This window comes from Neovison vison, chromosome 10, assembly GCF_020171115.1.
Source record: "Neovison vison isolate M4711 chromosome 10, ASM_NN_V1, whole genome shotgun sequence".
NCBI lineage: Eukaryota > Metazoa > Chordata > Mammalia > Carnivora > Mustelidae > Neogale > Neogale vison.
This window is the reverse complement of record NC_058100.1, coordinates 69327200-69349465: the sequence shown is the minus strand read 5'-3', so window position 1 is coordinate 69349465 and position 22266 is coordinate 69327200. Positions and strand designations below refer to the sequence as shown.

At 40.8% G+C, this 22266-nt stretch overlaps 1 protein-coding gene across 1 annotated transcript in view; it reads right to left on the bottom strand.

Annotated features, from left to right (window-relative positions):
- The window catches only part of NR5A2 (nuclear receptor subfamily 5 group A member 2), a 138199-nt gene that overhangs the window by 31344 nt on the left and 84589 nt on the right, over nt 1-22266 (bottom strand). Inside the window, exon 7 of the mRNA XM_044267552.1 lies at nt 20732-20879. Coding sequence (XP_044123487.1) covers nt 20732-20879 — 148 coding nt within the window. The remainder of the gene's footprint in view (nt 1-20731; nt 20880-22266) is intronic.

Genomic DNA, 22266 nt, shown 5'->3' with positions numbered 1-22266 from the left:
TTGGAAAGAAAGGAGATCTGCAGGACTTTAGTCAAGCTGTCTCAGTGAGTTCACATTCTGGCATATCCTTTCTGCTTTAAACATTTATCAATGACAGAAAAATAAGAGAAGAGAGAAAATGATGTAAGTGAGGCCCCCAAACAGTTTCAACATCTGGGTCAGAAACAAAAGAGAAATGCAGAGCAGTGGCCAGGGCTGAAATGGTGATCAGGAGCAGGAGTCCAGCTTCTGGAGGATGATGGGAAATAAAAGGTTATGCACCAGGCAACCAGAAGTAGGACTGGCATGAAGTCAGGGCACAGAACAGGGCCACTGCAGGAATTATATTCTTCTGCTCCTTTTGTAAAAGAAGGCTACAAAAGAACGGTGGGGGGAAAGCCAACAGAACAATTGAAACATCAAATTACACCAAAAGAAATTGTTTCAATAGAAGATTCAGATGCAAACTTCAAAATCAGTCTGCGCAAATTGTTTAAGAGATAAATAGGGGCACCTGGGTAGCTCAGTGAGCAGTGCATGTGACTGTGTATCTCCGGGTTTTAAGTTCAAGCCCCATGTTGGGTGTAGAGATTACTTAAAAATAAAATCTTAAGGGGAGCCTGGGAGGCTCAGTGGGTTAAAGCCTCTGCCTTTGGCTCAGGTCATGATCCCAGGATTCTGGGATCTAGCCCTGCATCAGGCTCTCTGCTCAGTGGGGAGCCTGCTTCCTTCTCTCTCTCTCTCTCTCTCTGTGTCTGCCTCTCTGCCTACCTTTGATCTCTGTCAAATAAATAAATAAAGTCTTTAAAAAAATAAAATAAAATCTTAAAAAAAATGTCCAAAGCATAAATAAAAGGACACTATTCATTAAAAAAGAAAAATAAATTATGTGCCAACACAGGCAAAAATTAAACACTAATAGGTACATATGGAAAATAACCAATGAGAAATCTTCAAAACAATAGTTATTCATATAAAAATGTTAACTGATGAGATATATACTAAGCTAGATGTCGCTAAAGAGTAAACTAGAAGTGTTTTTTTGTTTTTGTTTTTTTAAAGTAGGCTCCACACCCAGTGCGGGGTTTGAACTCACAACTCTGAGATCAAGAGTCACATGTAAGCTATACCAACTGAGTCAGCAAAGTGGCTCTAGAGATGGTATTAACATAAAGAAGAGCACAATAAGAGGAGGGTGTTAGGGTGGGAGGCATTTTTTTAAAAAGGCACCAAAAATTGAGGCTTCAGCAGGTCTAACAGGAGTTAGTTGAGCAATTTACACAGAATATATGAAAGGAGAATAACTGAGAATTTTCCAGTATCTTCCAATAAGATGTGTACTTCTGAAATAAATCTGTATTTACACAGCTTGTAGTGAAATTATAAGATACCAGCAATAAAGAGAAATCCTCAAAGTCATGGGAAGAATGGCAATAGACATCCAACAGATCTCAAGTGTTCAGAGAAGATACTGTCAACCTGAAGTTTTATATCCAACTAAACTATCATTCAAGATAAGGCGAATTGTAATCATTCTCATAAAAGTAAAGAATGGCTTAGCAGTAAACAGATCAACTCACCTCTTAAAAAAGGATTTATTTACATGCACTTGTCAAACAGCTAAATACAGACATTCTTGGGTACTGACCCCAAGAGAAATGAAAACTTACATTCATACAAAAACCTGTACATGATCTTCATAGAACCTTTATTCGTGACAGCCCCAAACTAGAAAAAAACCCACACAGTCTTCAATAGATGAAGATCTACCATGGAATACAAACAGCCATAAAAAGTAGCACACTACTTATATACTCATGGATGGATTTCAAGGGAATATGGCTGAGTGAAAAAAGTCAGTTCCAGAAGATTACAAGCTTCATAATCATAATCGTATCATGTTCTCAAAATATCAAAATTCCAGAGATGGAGGACAGATTTGTGAATGCCAGGGGTTAAGTTAGGACAAAAAACTGGTGTGGCTTAAAGATACCAAGAAGTCTTGTGAAAGAAAAACTCTGTATGCCAATTGTGTTGGTTAGCTATACAAATCGTAAAACCCAAAGAACCACACACAAACATGAACACACAAATGAGTGCACGTAAAACTGTGATACAAGCAAACTGAATAATGTGTAAGCTCTATGGACTATACCAATGTCATTTTCCTGGTTTCCATATTAACTATAGTTATCTAAGACATTACAACTGGGGAAACTGGATGAAAAGAATGTGTAACCTCCTTGTACAACTTTTCTTTTTTTGCCACTTGCTTTAAGTCTGTAATGATGTCAAAATTAGAAGTTAAAAAGAAATTATAGACTGGATTTAAAAAAAAAAAACCCATACAAAGCCTAGTCATATGCTGCTTATAAGAAACCCAAGAACCCAAGAAACTCTACTGGACCAAGTGAATACCTGAAAATAAAGAGATCAGGGGAAAAAATGCCAATATGCATTATAAAATTCTGTTAAAACTCTCAATTTCAGACAAAGCAGATTTTAAGATCAGAAAATTTTAAAAAAAAAAGGAAACATAAATTTAAGAAGAAGAAACATAATTTAAGAAATAATCCACCAAGAAGATAGTATATTATCAAGAATAATGTAAGTAAATAAAACTTGGCACCTAACAGAAATTCTATTTAGTACATACACCACATTTATAAAAATTAAATAAAGATAACATCACAAAGGAAGCTCTAACATGATTATTTCAAACAATCAATAATGTGCACAGCCTTAAAATGCTATTAACGTAGAACCCAAAAATGAAGACAGTCTAATTGCCCATTTGTTTAGAAATTTTAAAAACCTACTACTAAATGAGTCCTGGGTTAAAAAAACAGATCACAATAGAGATCACAGAATATTTAGAACTGAATATAGGCTCACGAGATAGCGATGTTCAGGTTGTGAACCACACACGTCTAGGGGATAACTGACCAGAGACTATGATGTTCATGATGTCCCCTAGAGTTTTGTAGAGTGATTTGCACAATGTTGCAGCAGCACTGCCATGTCACAGAAAGTTTCCCGCATCAAAACTTCTGCAGACAGAACTATGGCTGTGCCATGTGGCAACAGTCTAACACTAAATGTTTTCATGAAAAATAACTGAAATGTGTGACTGAAAATAGACTAACAGAATTTAACGCAAGAAGCTAGAATGAGAACAGCCAAGTAATAAAGAGCAGCATTTACTGACATCAAAGGCAAAGAAAAAATAAAGGATTCCCAAGGTTAATACCTTTTTATTTAAAAAGCTACCTAATAAAATAAACAAAATATTTCAGAGTAAATTTTGAGTATTTAGAAGAATTCCCATTAAAGATTGGAGTACGGCAAGAGTGCTTGTTATCATGGCTTCAAGTCAATATTGTCTAGTTAATAAAATAAAACAGGGAAAGGAAATTAGAAATAAAGACAAAAAGACTATGACTGTCTGGGTAACCTAGTTTAAATGAGAGAATTCAGCAAGTTTGTTAAAAAGAAATTCAACGGGGCGCCTGGGTGGCTCAGTGGGTTAAGCCGCTGCCTTCGGCTCAGGTCATGATCTCGGGGTCCTGGGATCGAGTCCCGCATCGGGCTCTCTGCTCGGCAGGGAGCCTGCTTCCCTCTCTCTCTCTCTCTGCCTGCCTCTCCATCTACTTGTGATTTCTCTCTGTCAGATAAATAAATAAAATCTTTAAAAAAAAAAAAAAGAAAAGAAAAGAAATTCAACGTATGTATTTAGGAACTCCCCAGGAGGGTCAGTCAGTTACACACCTGCCATTCGCTCGGGTCATGACCCCAGGATTGTGGGATCTAGTCCTGTATCTGGCTCCCTGCTCAGTGGGGAACCTGCTTCTCCCTCTCCCTGTTTGCCTCTCCCCACTGCTTGTAGTTTCTTCCTCATGCTCCCTCTCCAAAATAAATAAAATATTTAAAATATCTATGTATATATATATTAAAATGTATATATTAAAAATCAGTTCTATGTTTATTAACCAATCAGGGAATGTAATAGAAAAAGTTTACACTCACAATAACCAATTCTATAACCAGAATAAATCAGTAGCAAATGGTATCTCTGGGAGAAAATGACAAGACATTACTGAAGGAAATACACCAAAGTACACGACTGAAGGAAAGACAAACTATGTTCATGGACGGGAAGAACTCTATCAAGATAATCATGTTCTCCAAACTAATCTCAGTACAATGCAATTCTATTCAAATTTCATTTAGGGTCTTTCTAGAATTACAGCAAGCCAATCCTATGCTTCATATGGAAAAGCAAAACCACAAAAATATTTTAGACTTATTTTGAAGTACCAGGTGGAGCAAACTGCTCAACGAGATACCAAGATTTATTATAAGAATACTTAAAACAAGTGTAACTAGCACAGTGATAATCAAATAGCAAAATGGAACAAAACAGAGTGCAAGAAGAGACCCACACATAGAGATCTTGAGTATACAAGAAACATGGCATTAAAAACAGTGGGAAAGACAAGCTGTTTAGAGACGACTGACTACATACAAGGAAAAAAATGACAAGTTTAAGGACAACTGACTACCTATGAGGAAAATAAAATAAAAACCAGATCTCTTATACACAAAAATAAATTCTGGGCACGGTAAAGAGCTAAATTGGAAAAGGAAGGTTATAATATATTTGAAAAAATTCTACAGGAGGACCTATTTTATGATCTCGAAGATGAAGATTCCTTAAAGAAATAAGTCCTGGAGATACAATACGCAGCGTAACTACAGTTAATAATGCTGTACTGTATATTTGAAAACTGCTGAGAGCAGAACTTAAAAATAAGCTCTTTTTAAAGACCTTATTTTTAAAGACCTTATTTTAAAAATAAGGTTACTTTTTTTGTGAGGAAAAAAATGGTAACTATGTACGGTGATGGATGTTAACTGGACTTAACTGTGATCATTCTGCAATATATAACATATATCAAATCATTACGTTGTGCATCTGAAACTAATACAATTATCTCTGTTTTTAGAAAGGCTACAAAAAGCAACAAATAGGAAAATATTGATAGATGTAGCTATTTCTGTGATAGAAAAGATATATAAATAAAATGTTAAGTGTCTGCATATAGCATATATGCATATAGCATATAATCCTAGGGTCCTAGACTCAAGCTCCACATTCAGCAGGGAGTCTGCTTCGCCCTCCGTCCCTCCCCCGCCACCTTGTGCACACACATGTACACACGTTCTCTCTCTCCCTCTCAAATAAATAAATAAAAACTTTTAAACACATTGAAAAAAAAGAAGAAATGAAAAGCCAGTTATCTTTTCTTTTTATCTAACTCCCTCCCTCCCTCTCTACTGAAAAGTTCCCATCAAATCAATAAGGAAAGACATATGTATCTCAATGGGCGACAGACATGAATAGATACTTCAGAGAAACAAACGAAAAAACCTTAATTTCACTGGTAATCAGAATGCAAATTAAGACAGAATAATGACAAATTCAATTATAGTTTTGATGATGATATTGGGAACCCTTAGTTACCATGGACAGGAATGTGTAATTTGGTACAGCCCCTTTGAAAACAATCTGCCTATTTCTAGAATTGAAAAGGGATTGGCCAGAAATGTTTGTACAGGAAGACATGTAGAAAAATGTTCCCTTGGCGTTGTTTATAATAAATATCCATCAACTCAAGAATGAATCAATAAATTGTAGTGTTCATCATATAATGAAATACTCTAGATTTCTTAAGGATTTCAGAGCTACATGAATCAAAATAGAAATCTGGAAAACATAACATGGAGCAAAAAAGGTAAATTAAGATGTCTTTCAATCCTAAAAAGCCTTATTCTTATGTAAGATAAGTTTCTGCAGCTACCTCTTTGAAAGAGGAAGTTCCTTGAAGTTATAATTAGAAGTGATACTGTTACAGTATTCATGGACCCCGATCCCTTTTGGTACGGGTCATCCTGGAGAAATGCCAGCACATGTGGTTATCCAATTTGTCCTACAATTTCTTGTGGCAAGGACTAATAATAACTTGTTAAGTAATTTTCAAAGAAACGGCTAATCCTAAAACTCTACTCTGACCACTGAGTTTCCATGTTGTACTAAAGAGGACATGCTGAAGCTTTTATTTTGGTATTCTTAGAATACTTAAAAACATGCACCGATTCATTTTTCAATCTGTTCTGTTTCCTGTTCTTTCACTACTCTAAGCCTAGTCCTTTGAATTTAAAGCTAGAAGTATTATAAAATAGAGAATCTGTTAATAATCCAGGCTAAGAATCTCTGATGAATTATCAGATTCTGTTCACAATAAAGATTTGCAAGAAGATGGGGAATTTGGACACCAGATGCTTCTTCACATTAAAAGGAAAATCTGAACAGAGTCAGCATGAAAACTAAATACCCTATAATTTCAACAGTTCTTCTGAATTCAGTGATAAACCTTGCAATCCCATTCTTAAAACTGGCAAAGAGAAAGGGGCCCTGGATAAAACCACACTTGGCGGTCTTGAGTGGGATGTTGTGAGGGGGCACTGTGAACCATTAAGAGACTTTCAAGATCTAGAAGGATCAGATTTCCTCTAGATTCCTAACAGGTCTACTTAAATGAGTTGTCTTCATCATAAATGCCAAGCATTTGTACAGTGCTTTATGGTGTACAGACTTCTATTTCATCAAAAAAGCAGCAGTGATTCCTGGAGAATATCTAGAATTCAGAGGCTGAAGTGTGTAAGTCTCTGTTCTACTCCTTTCTAGCTGGGGGATTTAGTGTAGGTGTTTGACTTCTCTGTTCTCAGCAAAAGGGAGTAAAATAGGAATGGCTAACTGCTTATCCAAGGTTGGCGCTGTGAGGATGAGAAACAACCCGTATTAGGTGCTCTGTTCCTAGAAGACAGTAAGAGGTGGCTATTAAAATGGAACACACAATGGGCACCTGGGTGGCTCAGTGGGTTAAAGCCTCTAAAGTGCAGGGAGCCTGCTTCCCCCTTTCTCTCTGCATACTTCTCTGATTACTTGTGCTCTCTGTCAAATAAATAAATAAAATCTTAAAAAAAAAAAAAAAGGCACACTGGGACGCCTTGGTGGCTCAGTTGGTTAAGCATCTGCCTTTGGCTTAGGTTATAATCCTTGGGTCTTGGGATCAAGTCCTGCATCAGGCTCCTTGGTCAGCGGGGAGTCTGCTTCTCCCTCTGCCTCCCCTGCTCCAACCCCAACCCCGGCAAATAAATAAATAAATGAATAAATAAAATCTAGGAATACAGAATGAAAACAGACCAGGCATTCTGGCTGTGGGACATACAAAACAATTACAAAAAAAAACGTTAAGTGGAGATCTGTATTAAGAAGCAACAGGAATTCAGAGAAAGAAGTGTGAGTCTGTCTCTGAAGACTTCTCAGAGAAGACGGTTTTGAACTAAGACATGAAGGACACACCTCACAGAACAGCCTGCAAGACAGATTTTCCAGCCAGGGCAGCTGGAGCTCGTGGTACACTTGCATGTTGTTATGATCTAGGGAGGCTGCTGTCATCGGTCAAGCCCTCCCCATGAGTCTTATTCTGTTTCTAGGTGGCAGAGCCCAGAACCCTGGATGTCCAAGTTCCACATTTTTTTTTAAGATTTTATTTGTTTATTTGACAGAGATCAAAAGTAGGCAGAGAAGCAGGCAGAGAGAGAGGAGGAAGCAGGCTCCCTGCTGAGCAGAGAGCCCGATGCGAGGCTTGATCCCAGAACCCTGGGATCATGACCTGAGCTGGAAGCAGAGGCTTTAACCCAATGAGCCACCCAGGCACCCCAAGTTCCACATCTTTGAACTGTGAAAATGTTTTACACCACGCACAAGTTCACATTTCAGTCTTTACTTCCTCTCCCACCTCCCAAGTCCCTTGAGTTTCAAGACAGTAATAGGAAGGAGGGGGAGAATATTATTATTATATAATAATAATAAATATATAAAATCTATAATATAATTATTATTACTACACAATAACAATTACTAGTCATTAATAAGGCATCTGTTATTTTGCTAAAAGTGTGTTAAATGAAGTATAAAGTTAATTTCTCTAAAAGTTTTCAGTTCTCAAATTACAACAATTTCCTTAGAAAGATCAAGTTACCCAGGATGTTAGTTCCAAAAGAAATAGTCGGCTCCTCTAAGTGAAATCTTCTGTTTTGTATGTTTGAATCTATTTAGCCATTAGATTTATAGCCTACGTATTAGTCTGAAATAAAAATTTCAACTTTTTTAGGTCAAGTTAACTACAGAACATTTACGATTCCAGAGAATTAGAGGGGGAAAGTTGAGGCATTTCCTGGCGTAAGCATTCTCCACCTGGTCACTCCCCTTTGCCAGATCATCCCTATCTAGGGCCTCCCCAGGCCAGAAAGAAGACTAATTACTTACTAATTATTTGACTCTGGTTTGATCTTGGTTGAGATTTGCGATAGAGGAAACAAAGGAAGTGGCTTGAGTTTACTTCCTCTGACATATTTCAAGGTAGCAAAGGTAATAATGGCTCCTTTGGATAGTAGATCAAAGATTTTAAACAATGGCTTGGTACTGAACGAATCTAGCAGTTACTGCTGACATGAGGAAGACCTTTCTTCATTCTGTACATGGAAGATTGTAACTGAGAAAAGGCATTTTCCAATATGGAACCCTCACTTATAGGACATCAGCTGACATAAATAGAGATGCTCTGAATGATAATAATTTACTGATACCATGTCTCTGGTGTGGTGCTAAGTTCTTCACAGTAATTACTGCATTTAACCTCTCCCAACAATCTTTAAGTAAACCATTATTTCAATGCTACCTATGGGAAAACTAAGGTGATCTAAGTTGCCCAAGAGTGCAAACAAACAAACAAACAAAAAACCTAAGTTCAAGCCTATAGTCTGTATCACTAAGCCATACCACCTCAGTAGGAAACTAGTTCTGAATGCCTCCCCTTCCTCTCTTGCTACTTTATGTATTACTCTTCCAGACACAAATCCTAAGGCCGTCTTTCCTGTGTGGTACAGATTGACAAGTCTGGAACCAGAAAACCTGACTTGGAGCATGGGCTCTGACTCCTACCCATGCCTTGGGCGCCACAGCCAAATTCTGAATCTGGTCACTGAGTTCCACAAAATTACTGTAACGTTTAATATTATATTAATACTACTATTATATGTAAAAAGTGCTTTCTTTTTTTTTTTTTTAAAGATTTTATTTATTTATTTGTCAGAGAGAGATTACAAGTAGGCAGAGAGGCAGGTAGAGAGAAGAGGAGGAGGAAGCAGGCTCCCTGCCGAGGAGAGAGCCCGATGCGGGACTCGATCCCAGGACCCCGAGATCATGACCTGAGCCGAAGGCAGCGGCTTAACCCACTGAGCCACCCAGGCGCCCTAAAAAGTGTTTTCTAAATAAACTTTGGCTCATAAATCAGGGACTGGCAGTTGTGGGGGCAGGGATGGAGAGTCCTTGTTTAATGGATGCCATTTCAATGCTGAAGACGAGAGAAATGCTGGGGATGGAGGACTGCAAAACAATGTGAATGTACTTAATGCCACTGAAGTGTACACTTAAAAATGGTTAAAATGGTAAATTTTGTGTTATATATATTCTACTACAATTTTAAAAATTAATGAAAAAAATCTGCACCTTAGAAAAGAAGTCCAACAGGGGCGCCTGGGTAGCTCAGTGGGTTAAAGCCTCTGCCTTCAGCTCAGGTCATGATCCCAGACTCCTGGGATCGAGCCCCCGCATCGGGCTCTCTGCTCAGCGGGGAGTCGGCTTCCTCCTCTCTCTGCCTGCCTCTCTGCCTACTTGTGATCTCTGTCTGTCAAATAAATAAATGAAATATTAAAAAAAAAAAAAAGAAAAGAAGTCCAACACAGATCGTGATACTGGTAAAATAATCATTTTTTTCTCTTAGGACAAACGGTAGAAAGAAATGATTATTTCAGGGTTGCTACCAATTCTTATTTTTTATTCTTATTTATTCCAAGGCAGGAATACACAACCAGAATGTGGCCACACCCCACAGGGATCAGGCGGAACTGTCCAGGTTGGGGACAGCATGGTCATCCAGGTCACTCCGACCTTTGTGAATGGCACAGAGCTCCACGTTCCCCCAACAAAGCTGGGAGAATCAGAGAGTGAGCAACTGTGGGCCAGACGTCTTCCTCCAAAGTTCAAAGCTCCCTGACACGGCACGCGCAACAGCTCTGATGTGGTAAAATGTATCGCACATGCCTTGCTCTTCTGGGAAATTATTTTTATGCATCACAATGGTAACATGTTTAAGATGCCATTAAAAAGGACGCCCCCTCCCGCAACTCTATCTAATTTTGAAAATAATGCACAAGTGGGATTTCAGTAATTACCGAGCTCCATCCATGCCTGTGCTCTTTTCCTGGGCATCGAGTCTAAAACCTTCAGCACAACCTGACTCTCTAGGATTGTGCACGACTCACACTGTCTGTTAGTCTCAATCTCCTTATTCAGAAGGTACAGTTCTAGGATTTTTTTCTTTGCTATGGTACAGTTCTAGGATTTGGGGTCTGTTCAGGGCTGACGCCAAACCTTCTCTCAAAAACCTGGGCAGCCCAGAGTGTGGGGTTTAGGAATGGTATCCCCTACTGAGGCTCCAGGTGACCCCATGTACAGAGCCCCAACTCTTTTCATGCCCCTGATCACTGTCAGATTCGTGTAACATGAGAACCAAGAAGGGAATTTTGTGTTTCTTTGTTTTTTTTTCCCCCCTGGGGGTTTTCTTTACATGTAAGTAATCTCTACACCCAACGATGGACTCGACTTACATCCCAGAGATCATGAGTCCCATGCTCTACTGACTGAGCAAGCCAGGTGCCTTAAGAAAAGCTTTCCCACTGACAACATGGGACGGGTGAGACTAATGTGTGTGGGGGGCATGTGCTGGTACACTGGAAAGGAGAGCGAACAGAAAGGAAACAAAGAGAAGTCACGTAGTGTTGCAACTGTGTGTTGTGTTTTAGACTCTCCACCTAAGGCCTTACACCTTTCTCACAAGTGTCCCCGGGGTCCGAAGTGTGGCTTTGCACCACACTGAGGAGTTCCCCTCCCTTTGTAAAGACTGTATGTTGCCCTTTCATACAATGATCAGTACAATGGCTTTGCCCCTAGTAGACACTTGATATATTTTGTGGAGTTCACTATTACAAACCGATGAAAGGTCTCTCTAAACTTCCAATTTATTCTTGGTTCCTGTCCTGAATCATTCGACTTGGAATCTAAACTTTTTTTTTTAAGGTTTTATTCATTTATTTGACAGAGCGAGAGATCATAAGTAGGCAGAGAGGCAGGCAGAGAAAGGAAGAAGCAGGCTCCCTGATGAGCACAAAGCCCGATGCAGGGCTCGATCCTAGGACCCTGGGATCAACACCTGAGCTAAAGGCAGAGGCTTAACCCACTGAGCCACCCAGCGCCCAGAATCTAAACTTTTTTTTTAATATTTTATTTTTTTATTTGACAGAGAGCTAGAGAGAGAGCACAAGTAAGCAGAGAGGCAGGGAGAGGGGGAGAGAGAGAAGCAGGCTCTCTGCTGAGCAGGGAGCCCGATGCGGGGCTTGGTCCCAGGACCCTGGAATCATGACCGGAGCCAAAGGCAGCCGCTTAACCAACTGAGCCACCCGGGTGCCCCCCGGAATCTAAACTTCTTAACCAAACACGGCCAGAGCTCAAGACTGGACTGACTGGACTAAAGCAGTAAGGGATTCCATTCCAGAAAAATACCCCAAGGGCCTACGGTATCCAGTGCACTGGTGTGTAGACTGCGTGGACCATGTCAGCCCACGAGCCTCTTCGGAGTGTGGCCTGGTACAGCCACTTCGTTCTGCCACTGCAACAGGGCAGCTGGCACTGCCCAAGCAGGGAGAGGCGCCCACCCGAGCAGTCAAGCGTTTGTGTCGCTTTCCTTATTGGCTAGTCCCAGTTCGCCGGGCCAGTACATCTCTGAAAAATCATCTCACTAAAGAGCAGTAGTTAGCAAAACGACAGTATTAGCATTAACAACAAAAAAATAATAAATGTTTTTAAGCATAAGCTATTCAGAAATATGCCTAAATAAATGCTATTTGGGCAATTATATCCTTGTGCCAGCAGATAACAAATGATAATCACTTCTTCCACGGCCGTAAATACGTATTGATTAAGTTCAAACTTAGAACTCCAAAATGAATTATATCTGGTCATGGCTAAACTGCTTTGCTCACTGAAAGAAAAAAAAAAAATCCACACAACACCTATTATACTGCATTTAATTAAGACAAGCATCAACTTTATGTGCCATTATTTGCTTCTGCCAAATCTCTATGGTGTAAATATTGAACGGTGGCATCCCTTGAATGCTAATCAATCTTTTCTGAATTTCAAATGATTACATAAATTTTAGGACACGCTTATTTGCCGGCATCACCATCAGCTGCGTCCGTATCAGCGAGGCATTAGTATGAAGATATGCATAGTTATCTGGCAAGTGTCTAGTGAGTGTTTTTCTAAATTAGAATATCATATATGAAAAGGTAAAAGCTGAATGCTAATTTTCAGAACAACCCTGGGATACCTCTTTTGCTTATCTGACTTCATGAAGAACAATTTAACCAATGCACTTGGGTGAAGATGTGAGAGGAATGCACTGCACCACTAGGCAGGCCAGTTGGCGTGTGCGTGTGCGTCTGCGCGCGCGCAAAAGCACACGTGTAGGAAAAGGAGCGTCTGCAGTATGTGATGTGGGTGTTTGATCGTATTTAAAGATTTTATTTATTTATTTGACAGAGAGAGACCACAAGCAGACAGAGAGGCAGGCAGAGAGAGAGAGGGAAGCAGGCTCCCCGCTGAGCAAAGAGCCCGACGCGGAACTCGATCCCAGGACCCCGAGACCATGACCCGAGCCGAACGCAGCGGCTTAACCCACTGAGCCACCCAGGCGCCCCGGTGTTTGATCGTATTTAGAGGGAGGCTGTCATAAAACAAATCCTGGGACCAACCTCAGCAAAGACGATGACCCCGTAACAGGAAGACTGGTTTTTGCTGGTTGAAGACCATCTGTTATGCAGATACCAGGTAAAGAGAATCCCGGGATATGCAGACTACTGAGCTTTTTTCACAACAGAATTAATATCCAGACACACATTGTGATTGCACACAAATAGAAACTTGTGTGGGTTTTCCGTCCTCTGGAAGTTTTGCTGATGCTTATGGAGGGAGGCAGTCAACTAAGGGATGGGAGCAGGTGCTCCTGTTTCCCTCTCCTAGGTTAGCCGTAGGTTTGCTTTATAGCAAACCATACCTGTGCCCTCATTCTCTTGATTTATAGGAGGACTAGTCCATTTTGCTTTAGGCACTGCAAACAGAGTTTAATCAACGTGGTGAGATTTCTCTGCTGGATTTGGAAACCTTTTTCATTAACTAGATTTAATGTGGCAAAAAAGCAAAAGGCAAATTCCTATTTCTCTTTGCTCCTGTTGCTTTGCTTAGAGCGGGGCTTTCTTCTGCCACCCTCACCCCTAACACAAACAGGGACACAGTCTGAGAGTAAAAAACAAACAAACCAAAAACCCTCAGACCCAACACGTTGCTGGGTCTCTGGAGAACTGGGCAAAAAAAATGTACCCTCTTTCTTTTTGTGACACCTTACATTCCCTTCTCCTGCAGTGTGTTGTAGAACATCTCCAGGCTACTCTGGAAGCACTGAGCAGAGGAAGCACCTGGACACCCACCGTGCCCCCTCCATCCATGCACACTCCCGCTAGGGGTCTGCAGCTCAGGTAGGGTGGGTGCAGGAGTCCAGAGCACAGATGACTTTTCTTTCTCAGGATCACCTCCTAACCGGTAAATTTATCAGGTGTTTCTGCACAGGAGCTGGGATTTTGAGAAACATGGTTGTAATTTACATCACAAAGCCATGCTCATGGTCAGGACCTGGGTCAGGACCTGGGTTCGAGGGTGGAACTGTACTTTATGCAACCAGTTGTGGTCCTTCTCTGCATGACTTCGATATCCTTCCCAGGGGCAGCTAACAACCACGCAGATGGGATGAGGAGGGTATGCACAGGTGGGATTTGCTCAGCACAGGACAGGACACACCAGCCCTGGTGGCAGCTTCATTATGGTCTTTCTCACGGAGCAAAATAGCAGAGTCTTCCCTCCAGGGCTCCAGACTGAACTGCCGGGCTTTCTGGGTGGTGCTAACACAGAAACTTCTAAATGCCACCCTTCCTGACTGCAGTGGAATGTTCCTGCAGGTCCCAGTTGGCTCTTATTAAGTGAGATGTAAGATCAGTAGCCACTCTACAATGCTTTGCCCATGTATAAAGCCTTCATTTTCCAAACGAAGTGTCTATGTGTGCCAGTGCTCCCAGAGATGAGAGTTCCCACATGGGATTGTTTGTGATCAACTATTAAGCTCTCACAGAGGTGCTGACTTGGGCTTGGGTCACAGGAAGCCCATTTCCCTGTTAGCATTTTGCCTAACCAACTGCTCTGCAGGGGAGCTTGAAGAATTTATTTTTCTATTTGAAAGCGGGAGTGGAGGACTAAGAGAGCGGGGGACAGAGAGTGTCTTAAGCAGACCTCACGATGAACACAAAACCCAACACTGGCTCGACCTCGAGACACCAAGATCGTGACTTGGCCAGGTTGACAGTGGAAGCCAGGAGAAGAAATTATATGCTTAGGAAAGGGGATAGATCTTTATTTAAACAGCAAAGCAGAATTACAGTAAAAGTTAAAAAAAGAAAAGAATACCTATTATATCGAAAACTAAGCCTACAGGGCACCTGGGTGACTCAGTGGGTTAAGCCTTTGCCTTGGGCTCAGGTCATGATCTCAGGATCCTGGGATCGAGGCACACATTGGCCTCCCTGCTCAGCGGGGAGACTGCTTCCCCCCTTTCTCTCTGCTTGCTGCTCTGCCTATTTGTGATCGGTCTCTCGGTGTCCAGTAGATAAATAAATAAATAAATCTTAAAAAAAAACAAAAAACAAAAAAACAAAAAACCAGCCTACTGGAAAGCCAACCGCTGAGAATAAATTTCCTCACCTAGAGACTAAACTCATCCACATTTTCCAGCTAGTAAACATGGTGCAAATTTTATTTACTACTAACAATGTCAATACCATTATGCATGAGCCGAGTGAAGGCGGAGCCCTTCCGCAGGGTGGAAAATTCTACCTAAAGGCAGAATTTCCCAATTCTCCCCACCAAGAAGCTTATCTCCTAAACCCTCCCAAATGATGATTTCAAAGGTCTTTTAAAGGCCTGAAAATGTTACTCATCCAGTTTTTTTAAAAGATTTTATTTATTTATTTGACAGAGATCACAAATAGGCAGAGAGGCAGGCAGAGAGAGAGGAGGAAGCAGGCTCCCCGCTGAGCAGAGAGCCCGATGGGGGACTCGATCCCAGGACCCTGAGATCATGACCTGAGCCAAAGGCAGCAGCTTACCCCACTGAGACACCCAGGCGCCCCTTCCTCATCCATTTTTGAAAGATCTTCCATTCTGTGGGTCAAGTCACAGAGACACTGGTTCTTCCTGGGACATTTCACCCATTGTTTAGATGGTAATCTGCATTAGAGGTCACAGTTGTAAAACTCTCTTAAAATTAAGGTCTGACACTAAAGGATGCCTAAACCGAACCTGGAGATGAATCAAACAGCTCTGCAGCCAGCTTTGCTCTTGACCTGTGCCCACTGCACCCTTAGTGCTTTCCTACCGAGAAGGCTCAGGTGGCAGCCTGGGTGACGGCACCTGAAGGGTCCCCAAGGCAACCACAACTCGTGTTCCCTGGGTCTGCCGCCATGAGGACGAATCTCGTGTGGGATGTGTGATGGTACAGTCAATGTCTCATTCCAAATTTGGAAATCTGGTGTGACACAAAGAGCTACCACAATGAGCAAAGGTATGACTTTGTTCAGCCAAGTTAGCGTAGACAGGCTCCCATCAGTATCAAGAAGGAGCTGTACGACATTCCTCAACTACTGTTACTTACCATGGGCTGACAGCCTACAATCCTGCATTTGCTTGGAAGAGACATGCCTTTATCACCTAGTTCTAGCCATGAATATTCTTTCTCGTCTTTCTGCAAGTTGTCCTTCCCCAGGAGCTAATAAATAAATATCTCCCCTTATACACTGGGAGAATGCAAACTGTTATTGAAATAATTTAACTCTGAGGAGGTACAGTAGAGTTCTCTGGAAAAACTATACTCAGAAAACTATCCTGCCCTTGAGACATGACAACCTCCTATGACATGTCACCAAACCCTCTGGTGGTTTTGCTTTGATTTGATTTAAAATTAAATCAATCCATGTATGGACCTTTTTCATCAGTAGTATTATGGTAAGCCTCTACCATGTACCAGGAAATGTGCCAGACACCTGGAATACAGAGAAAAGTGAAGGACAATTTCTAACCCCAACTGAGCCTCAGTCTAGATAGAGCACGGTCTGCACAGAAGCAGCGCAGAATCATTCACCCTTCCAGTGCACACAGACAGCCTATACCAGGGGCAATCTTAGCTGCTTTGGGGGCTGGGAAAATCCGCTCAAAGAGAAAAACAATCTCTTTAACACAGCTGAATATAAAACAGTGCCTTGAGAAACACCGCCTGGGCAAAGAAGAGAATAATTTACAACAAATCAAGGGCCTTCATTAGGGGAAATAATATGCAGTATGCCTCTAGTACTTTCTCTTGCCACCCAGGATATAACAAGAGTCCAGCAGCATCCAGCCATTAAGTCTTGAGGCTAAGAAAATCCAAAGGCTAGAGTAACATCTCAGTTGGCACATTCTGATTACCCGGTCGCTTTGAGCACTGAAGCCAGATACTCCTGATGGACTTGACCATGTAAGGACACTATTCAGGATATGCTGAAATCAGGTGACTGTTTCCCAGTTCTGCATTTGTCTTCACATGCCTGTGGGAATTCTACTCATCTCTGGAACCCATGCAATAACGACATTATCTGAGGGTCGTGATTCCACATACTACTTCTACGAGTTTTGTTTCTGCACTGTTGGTGACAGACAGCAAATTTCATCAGTCATATGGGTTCCTTTTTAGAAGGCGGAAGTACACACCAACAGATCAAAATCAAAAATTTTATTTTATCTTCTCTTGGATCATCAGTTTTAAATACCCCATGTAGAGTATCTCCTCTTTTGCCAAATTATCAACGGGCTCAAGTTATGCTATCTCAGTGTTAAGGAAACTTTTTAAAAAATCATATATATATATATATATATATATATATATATATATATATATATAAATTTAACGGGATTTTAAGAAAACATTACTAGCAGACTGGGCCCCCAGAGCCTACATTATATACAGAAATACTCTGAGAGAGGGGACATTTTTTACTTTAACTTCTTTTTTCAACAGCTTAACTAACTGATGTCTGTTCCTAGAATGATACAACTTGCACAAGAAAAAAAAAAATCAGGCAGTGGAATGGAAAATCTCTAGTTAACGATACATTTACGTTAGTCATGTCATTAGGTTTTCATGGAATCAGGGCTCCGCTTTAGTGAAGAATGACATTCAGGAGGAGGACGGTTTCTACCAGAGTTTGATTTGACTCCACTAATAGGCTACTGCTCCTCTAGAGTCTTCTATTCTGGTTCAAGCACCCAGAAACCTAAGACTCATGTGGCCCTTCTTCCTCCTAACTGTGTCACACGATTTGCATCCTGTTATCTTGTTCACGTAAGCACATTCCTATCCCCACGGAGTGTGTTAAAACCACCTCTGAACAGAGTTTCCAGCCTTGTTCATCTCTAGACCACATTCCACATCACTACCAGCAACACAAATCACCTTACATTACCCACACCTCAGCCCCTTTTTAAGAATCTAGTCGTACTTCCTAACTGCCTACAGGATGAAGATCATGGTACCTACTTTGGTTTGCCACCATATCCCGGCGCCCAGCTCATCACCTGACAGACACAGAGAAGTGCTCAGTAAACACTTGTTGAATGCCTTAAGGTCCTCCATGACCAGGCTCTCGCCCACCCCTCTATCCATAACTGAGGCTTCCCTCAAGCCATACTGATCTCCTACTGGCTCCCAAACTCATCTTGCTCTCCCTTGCCTCCATGCTTTAGCACCAGCCAATCTGACTTCGATTGTTATACCTGTTAGGGCTCACATCCTACTTTCGCTCACTAGCTCCATCTGGTAAACATGGTTTCATCATCCACCAAGAGAATACTGCTACAGTCCAATCTCAACACAGCCCCGAACCTATGATCAGTTCACACAGTCCTCACTTTGACTTTGAGTTCACTTTGAGCCTCACAGAGAGGCTCAAGGCTGGCCTGGGATCAGAACGCATGGGTTTTCAGACTTGGACGGAAAGGGGTACGCAAGGTTCATGAGGGTTTGACACAGCAGGTACCGATTCTGCACTTGGACTCAGCTTTCAAGGGGGGCTCTGCTAGGATTTCATTCCCATTACCGGTGAAACAGGTGTTCCAGGACTGGCCTGGGTACCTAAAAGTTGATTATCCACATACCACAATAAAGCTGCACAAAAAAGATAATTTATTGTTTCTCCAGGGGGAAATACTTTCCATCTGCAAATTGGAAACTACCAGAATGTTACTGCCAGTTACCATCTTCTTGCTTCTTTAAAAATAAACCCTTGAAAAATAAATAAATAAATGAACTTGATCAAAACTCGTATTTACCTCTGATATGAAAGCTAAGCTTTCTTTTTTCCCTTAAACAACAAACAAGGCAGTTTAAGGGACAGTGAGTTAGACATTCAGTGGTCCCCAAATTCCAGACACAATCAACACACTCAAATAGGAGTGTGTGTGGCTGAGGTTCTGGGACATAGATGGCCCAATAGTTCAGGAGGATAATTTGTCAGGTTCAAGGACTGAAAGCACTTCAGAACCACCACCCCCAGCCCCTACTTCCTTAGTGTTGGCAGAAAACACAGTAATTTTGAAAAAAGATGACGGTAAGATAAAAGTGAGGAAAACAAAACATGGCCCATCGTTAATGTCTACATCTTCCAATGAAATGCAGTTATTCAACTAATTTAAAATACCACCGAAGTGGGGCACCTGGGTGGCTCAATGGGTTAAGCGACTGCCTTCGGCTCAGGTCATGATCCTGGAGTCCTGGGATCGAGTCGCCCCGATCAGGCTCTCTGCGTGGCAGGGAGTCTGCTTCTCCCTCTGACACTCCCCCTTCTCATGCGTGCCCTCTCTCTCAAATAAACTTAAAAAAATCTTTAAATAAATAAAAATACTACTGAAGTGAGATGACTCTCTTTAAATATTTTATCACTAAGATGCTCTAAGATTCCTTACACAAATATTGCCACTTTTTCCATTTAATTACTAATCAAATGTTGCCAGCTGAAAAGACAAAGATCTTGCCATACACCAGAACGGCCTGTGAGATTAGAGCAAGCACGCCTATGCTATCTTTATCTTCCTCTTGATTTTCTAAAAACTGTTCATGGGTAAAAGATGTCGACTTACTTGAATGGAACTTTCCTACTTAGAACGGTTAATGCAGAAACCACACGCATCCAGTCCTGGCATTGTAAACCTTTGAACACTACATCTATGAAATTCTGTTGTCTTTTTAAATTTTCAGTAACATTTCTTTTTGCTATATTTATCACATTTTCCAAAATATGAAAACGTTCTTTTTATTTTAAATGTTGACTACATGTGAAAAATTAACTCTGGTTCTATTACTTCAAACTATCCCTTTATTAGCAACAGTTGTGCAGTGCTGTCAAGAGGAATTTTAAAGAGAAAGTACCAAATTTGGAGAGTAGACACATCTGTTTTACTTTGCAGTTTGTTTTATTGTTTTATTTCTTAGGCTATGAATTCACAACTATCTTATAACCGAAGACTAAAGAAAAAACACATGTTGGTAAATCTGATTTCTGCATTTTTTTCATTCAGGGGAAGTTGCCTCCCTCAGCTGTCTGCCAATAAGTAATAAATGGACTTGGCAAAACGTTTATTTAAGTTGGCTTTATTAAGCCAACAAAATACAGAAATCAAGTATGGGACAGGCAGAAAAATCTGTTCCTTTGAAGTCAATAAAAATCCATCTCCTTAATCCTTTTTTTATTCCAAGCAGTGGTGATTTTTCTCAACTGACTCACTGAGAACCTTGATTTAGCCAATCTGTCTTGCTTAGTTATCTTTCTTCCCCAAAGCTTTCCTAAAGAAGCATCCTTTCCCCTTGACAACCATCATCTTTTATACTTGCATAGTGATGCATCTAGTTATAAACCTTCTCTGGTTAATCCTGATCGAGATTTAAGAAAGAGGTTTTTAATTACGACCCATATTTTACAATAAAAATAGTAGTCCGCAAGCTCTAACGAAAGGCACATAGAAACGATCAACAGAAGGTGCCTACACTTTGATCCCATACGTCTTTCCTAAGCCATCTCCATTCAGCCTTCTGACACAGCCTTCTACGGCTGCTGCCTACTCGTTATGTCCGCTTTGGGAGAAACTTCAGGATTCCAGCCTAAGAACGCCTTTCCCATGCCCCAACCCATCTACTCACAGGCGATGAGTCATGCAGAGACATACACGTAATATACTCACATTTGACAATTCCATCATTTAAAAAGGAGGGCAGTATCTTGGTAGAAAAAAGCATGTACTGACTTCAACACACGCAGAGTCTGGCACCATCGAATCACATCTGGTTGTACAGAGTATGAGAAAAGGATGCCTTACCTAAACTAAAGAGCACCAAGAATTTCAGACACACAAACTCTCGTTGATCAAACTGCAGAGAGCGTAGCTTTGCCACCAAGTCCTGTGCGTGACTCATGAGATTGTTGAGGGTGGCCCCGGCCTGGGATGCGATTATGGAATAGTCCACCTGTAACGCAGAACTGTGTGTCAGAATCAGAAACACAAGAACAAACAAAAATCGAGACAAATATTTTACTGAAACTTTTAGGAATCGTGGGTAAAATCAGATGGCATTACAGATTTATAACAGCGGGGACATTCCCCCAAAAAACAGTTTGACACATACTAGGACTCTGAGATGGATCCTAATTATTCTGATATATCTAATCATTTTGATAAACTTTGTAGGGAACAGATCTTGGCTACCTAAAATGTCTACCTTCATCTTTTTTCTATTGTGAAATTACATTTTCATGTAAGGTTAACATTTTTAACTGGGTCTCAAGTAAGTTTAAGAGAAACTATACTACCCCTAAAAAGTGAACCCAGAATAGCTTTCTAAGAGCACAAGATGAATTCACCGGTGCATGAGAAAGTGAAGGCACAAAGAGGTAGGTTTCCATTTTTATTTTATTAAAAGACTATGTTTGGAAGCAGTCGTTATCCAAGAATGCAGGCTTGGGAAGGAGGAAAGAATCACATTCAGGCTTCAGGTTGCTTCCTAAAAAGCAAGAACCACTATTTTCATTCATATGATTATTAATATATTTCTCTCTAAAGACAGCAATCATCTTAAGAGGAATTATTTCTGGATATGGAAAACATAAAAAAAAAGCTTATTTTCTTCTCCATTAAAAAATTTAAAAAGGTGCTGCAATGCACCAATCTTAGATTATTCATGGGGACATAAAAAGTTCAGCTTATAATAATAAGTTAAGATGTTGGGATGGCTGTCAATGAGGGTACTGGCTTTGCGGCTGCAATTACAGCATAATGGGAAAACCCAGTTGGTATCTGATGCTCCCATCCTTTTTGTACTGGAGAGCTCTCAGGCAACCAGATACTCTTTTAGGTGCATTTAATATTTGCAGCAGCAGCAAATTTGTCTGGGAGGCAAGTCCTCATCTGCCACTCACCCGGAGCAGACTGTATTAAATTTTTATATTTATTGACATTTCATTACCATAATTGACTGCACTTGCTTCTCTACGAGAAGACACAGGGCTGCCTCCTAAGCAGGAGAACTAGTCCCCGGAGTAGAATTTGCAATTAAAAACAAGGCAGAATGGATTTTTTTTTTATTGTGTAAATATGATGAGTTGAATTTTCAGCTTTAACTAGAGAATACTGGGTGTACAGAAACCTTTTTTTAAGAGTGAGAAAAATTAAGAGCCAGTGGAAAGACGACCCCCAAAGGTGTCAATCAGTTTATATAAAGTCAACTATGCATGAAAAAGGCGCAGTTAATGTGTGTTCTAGGTCTGTTGTATCAAGCACAGCACTGTCCTTCCTGCTTTTTGTCCATGTGCTGGCATCTGTCCACTAAATTTAAACATCAAGTGTTTCTAAGAACT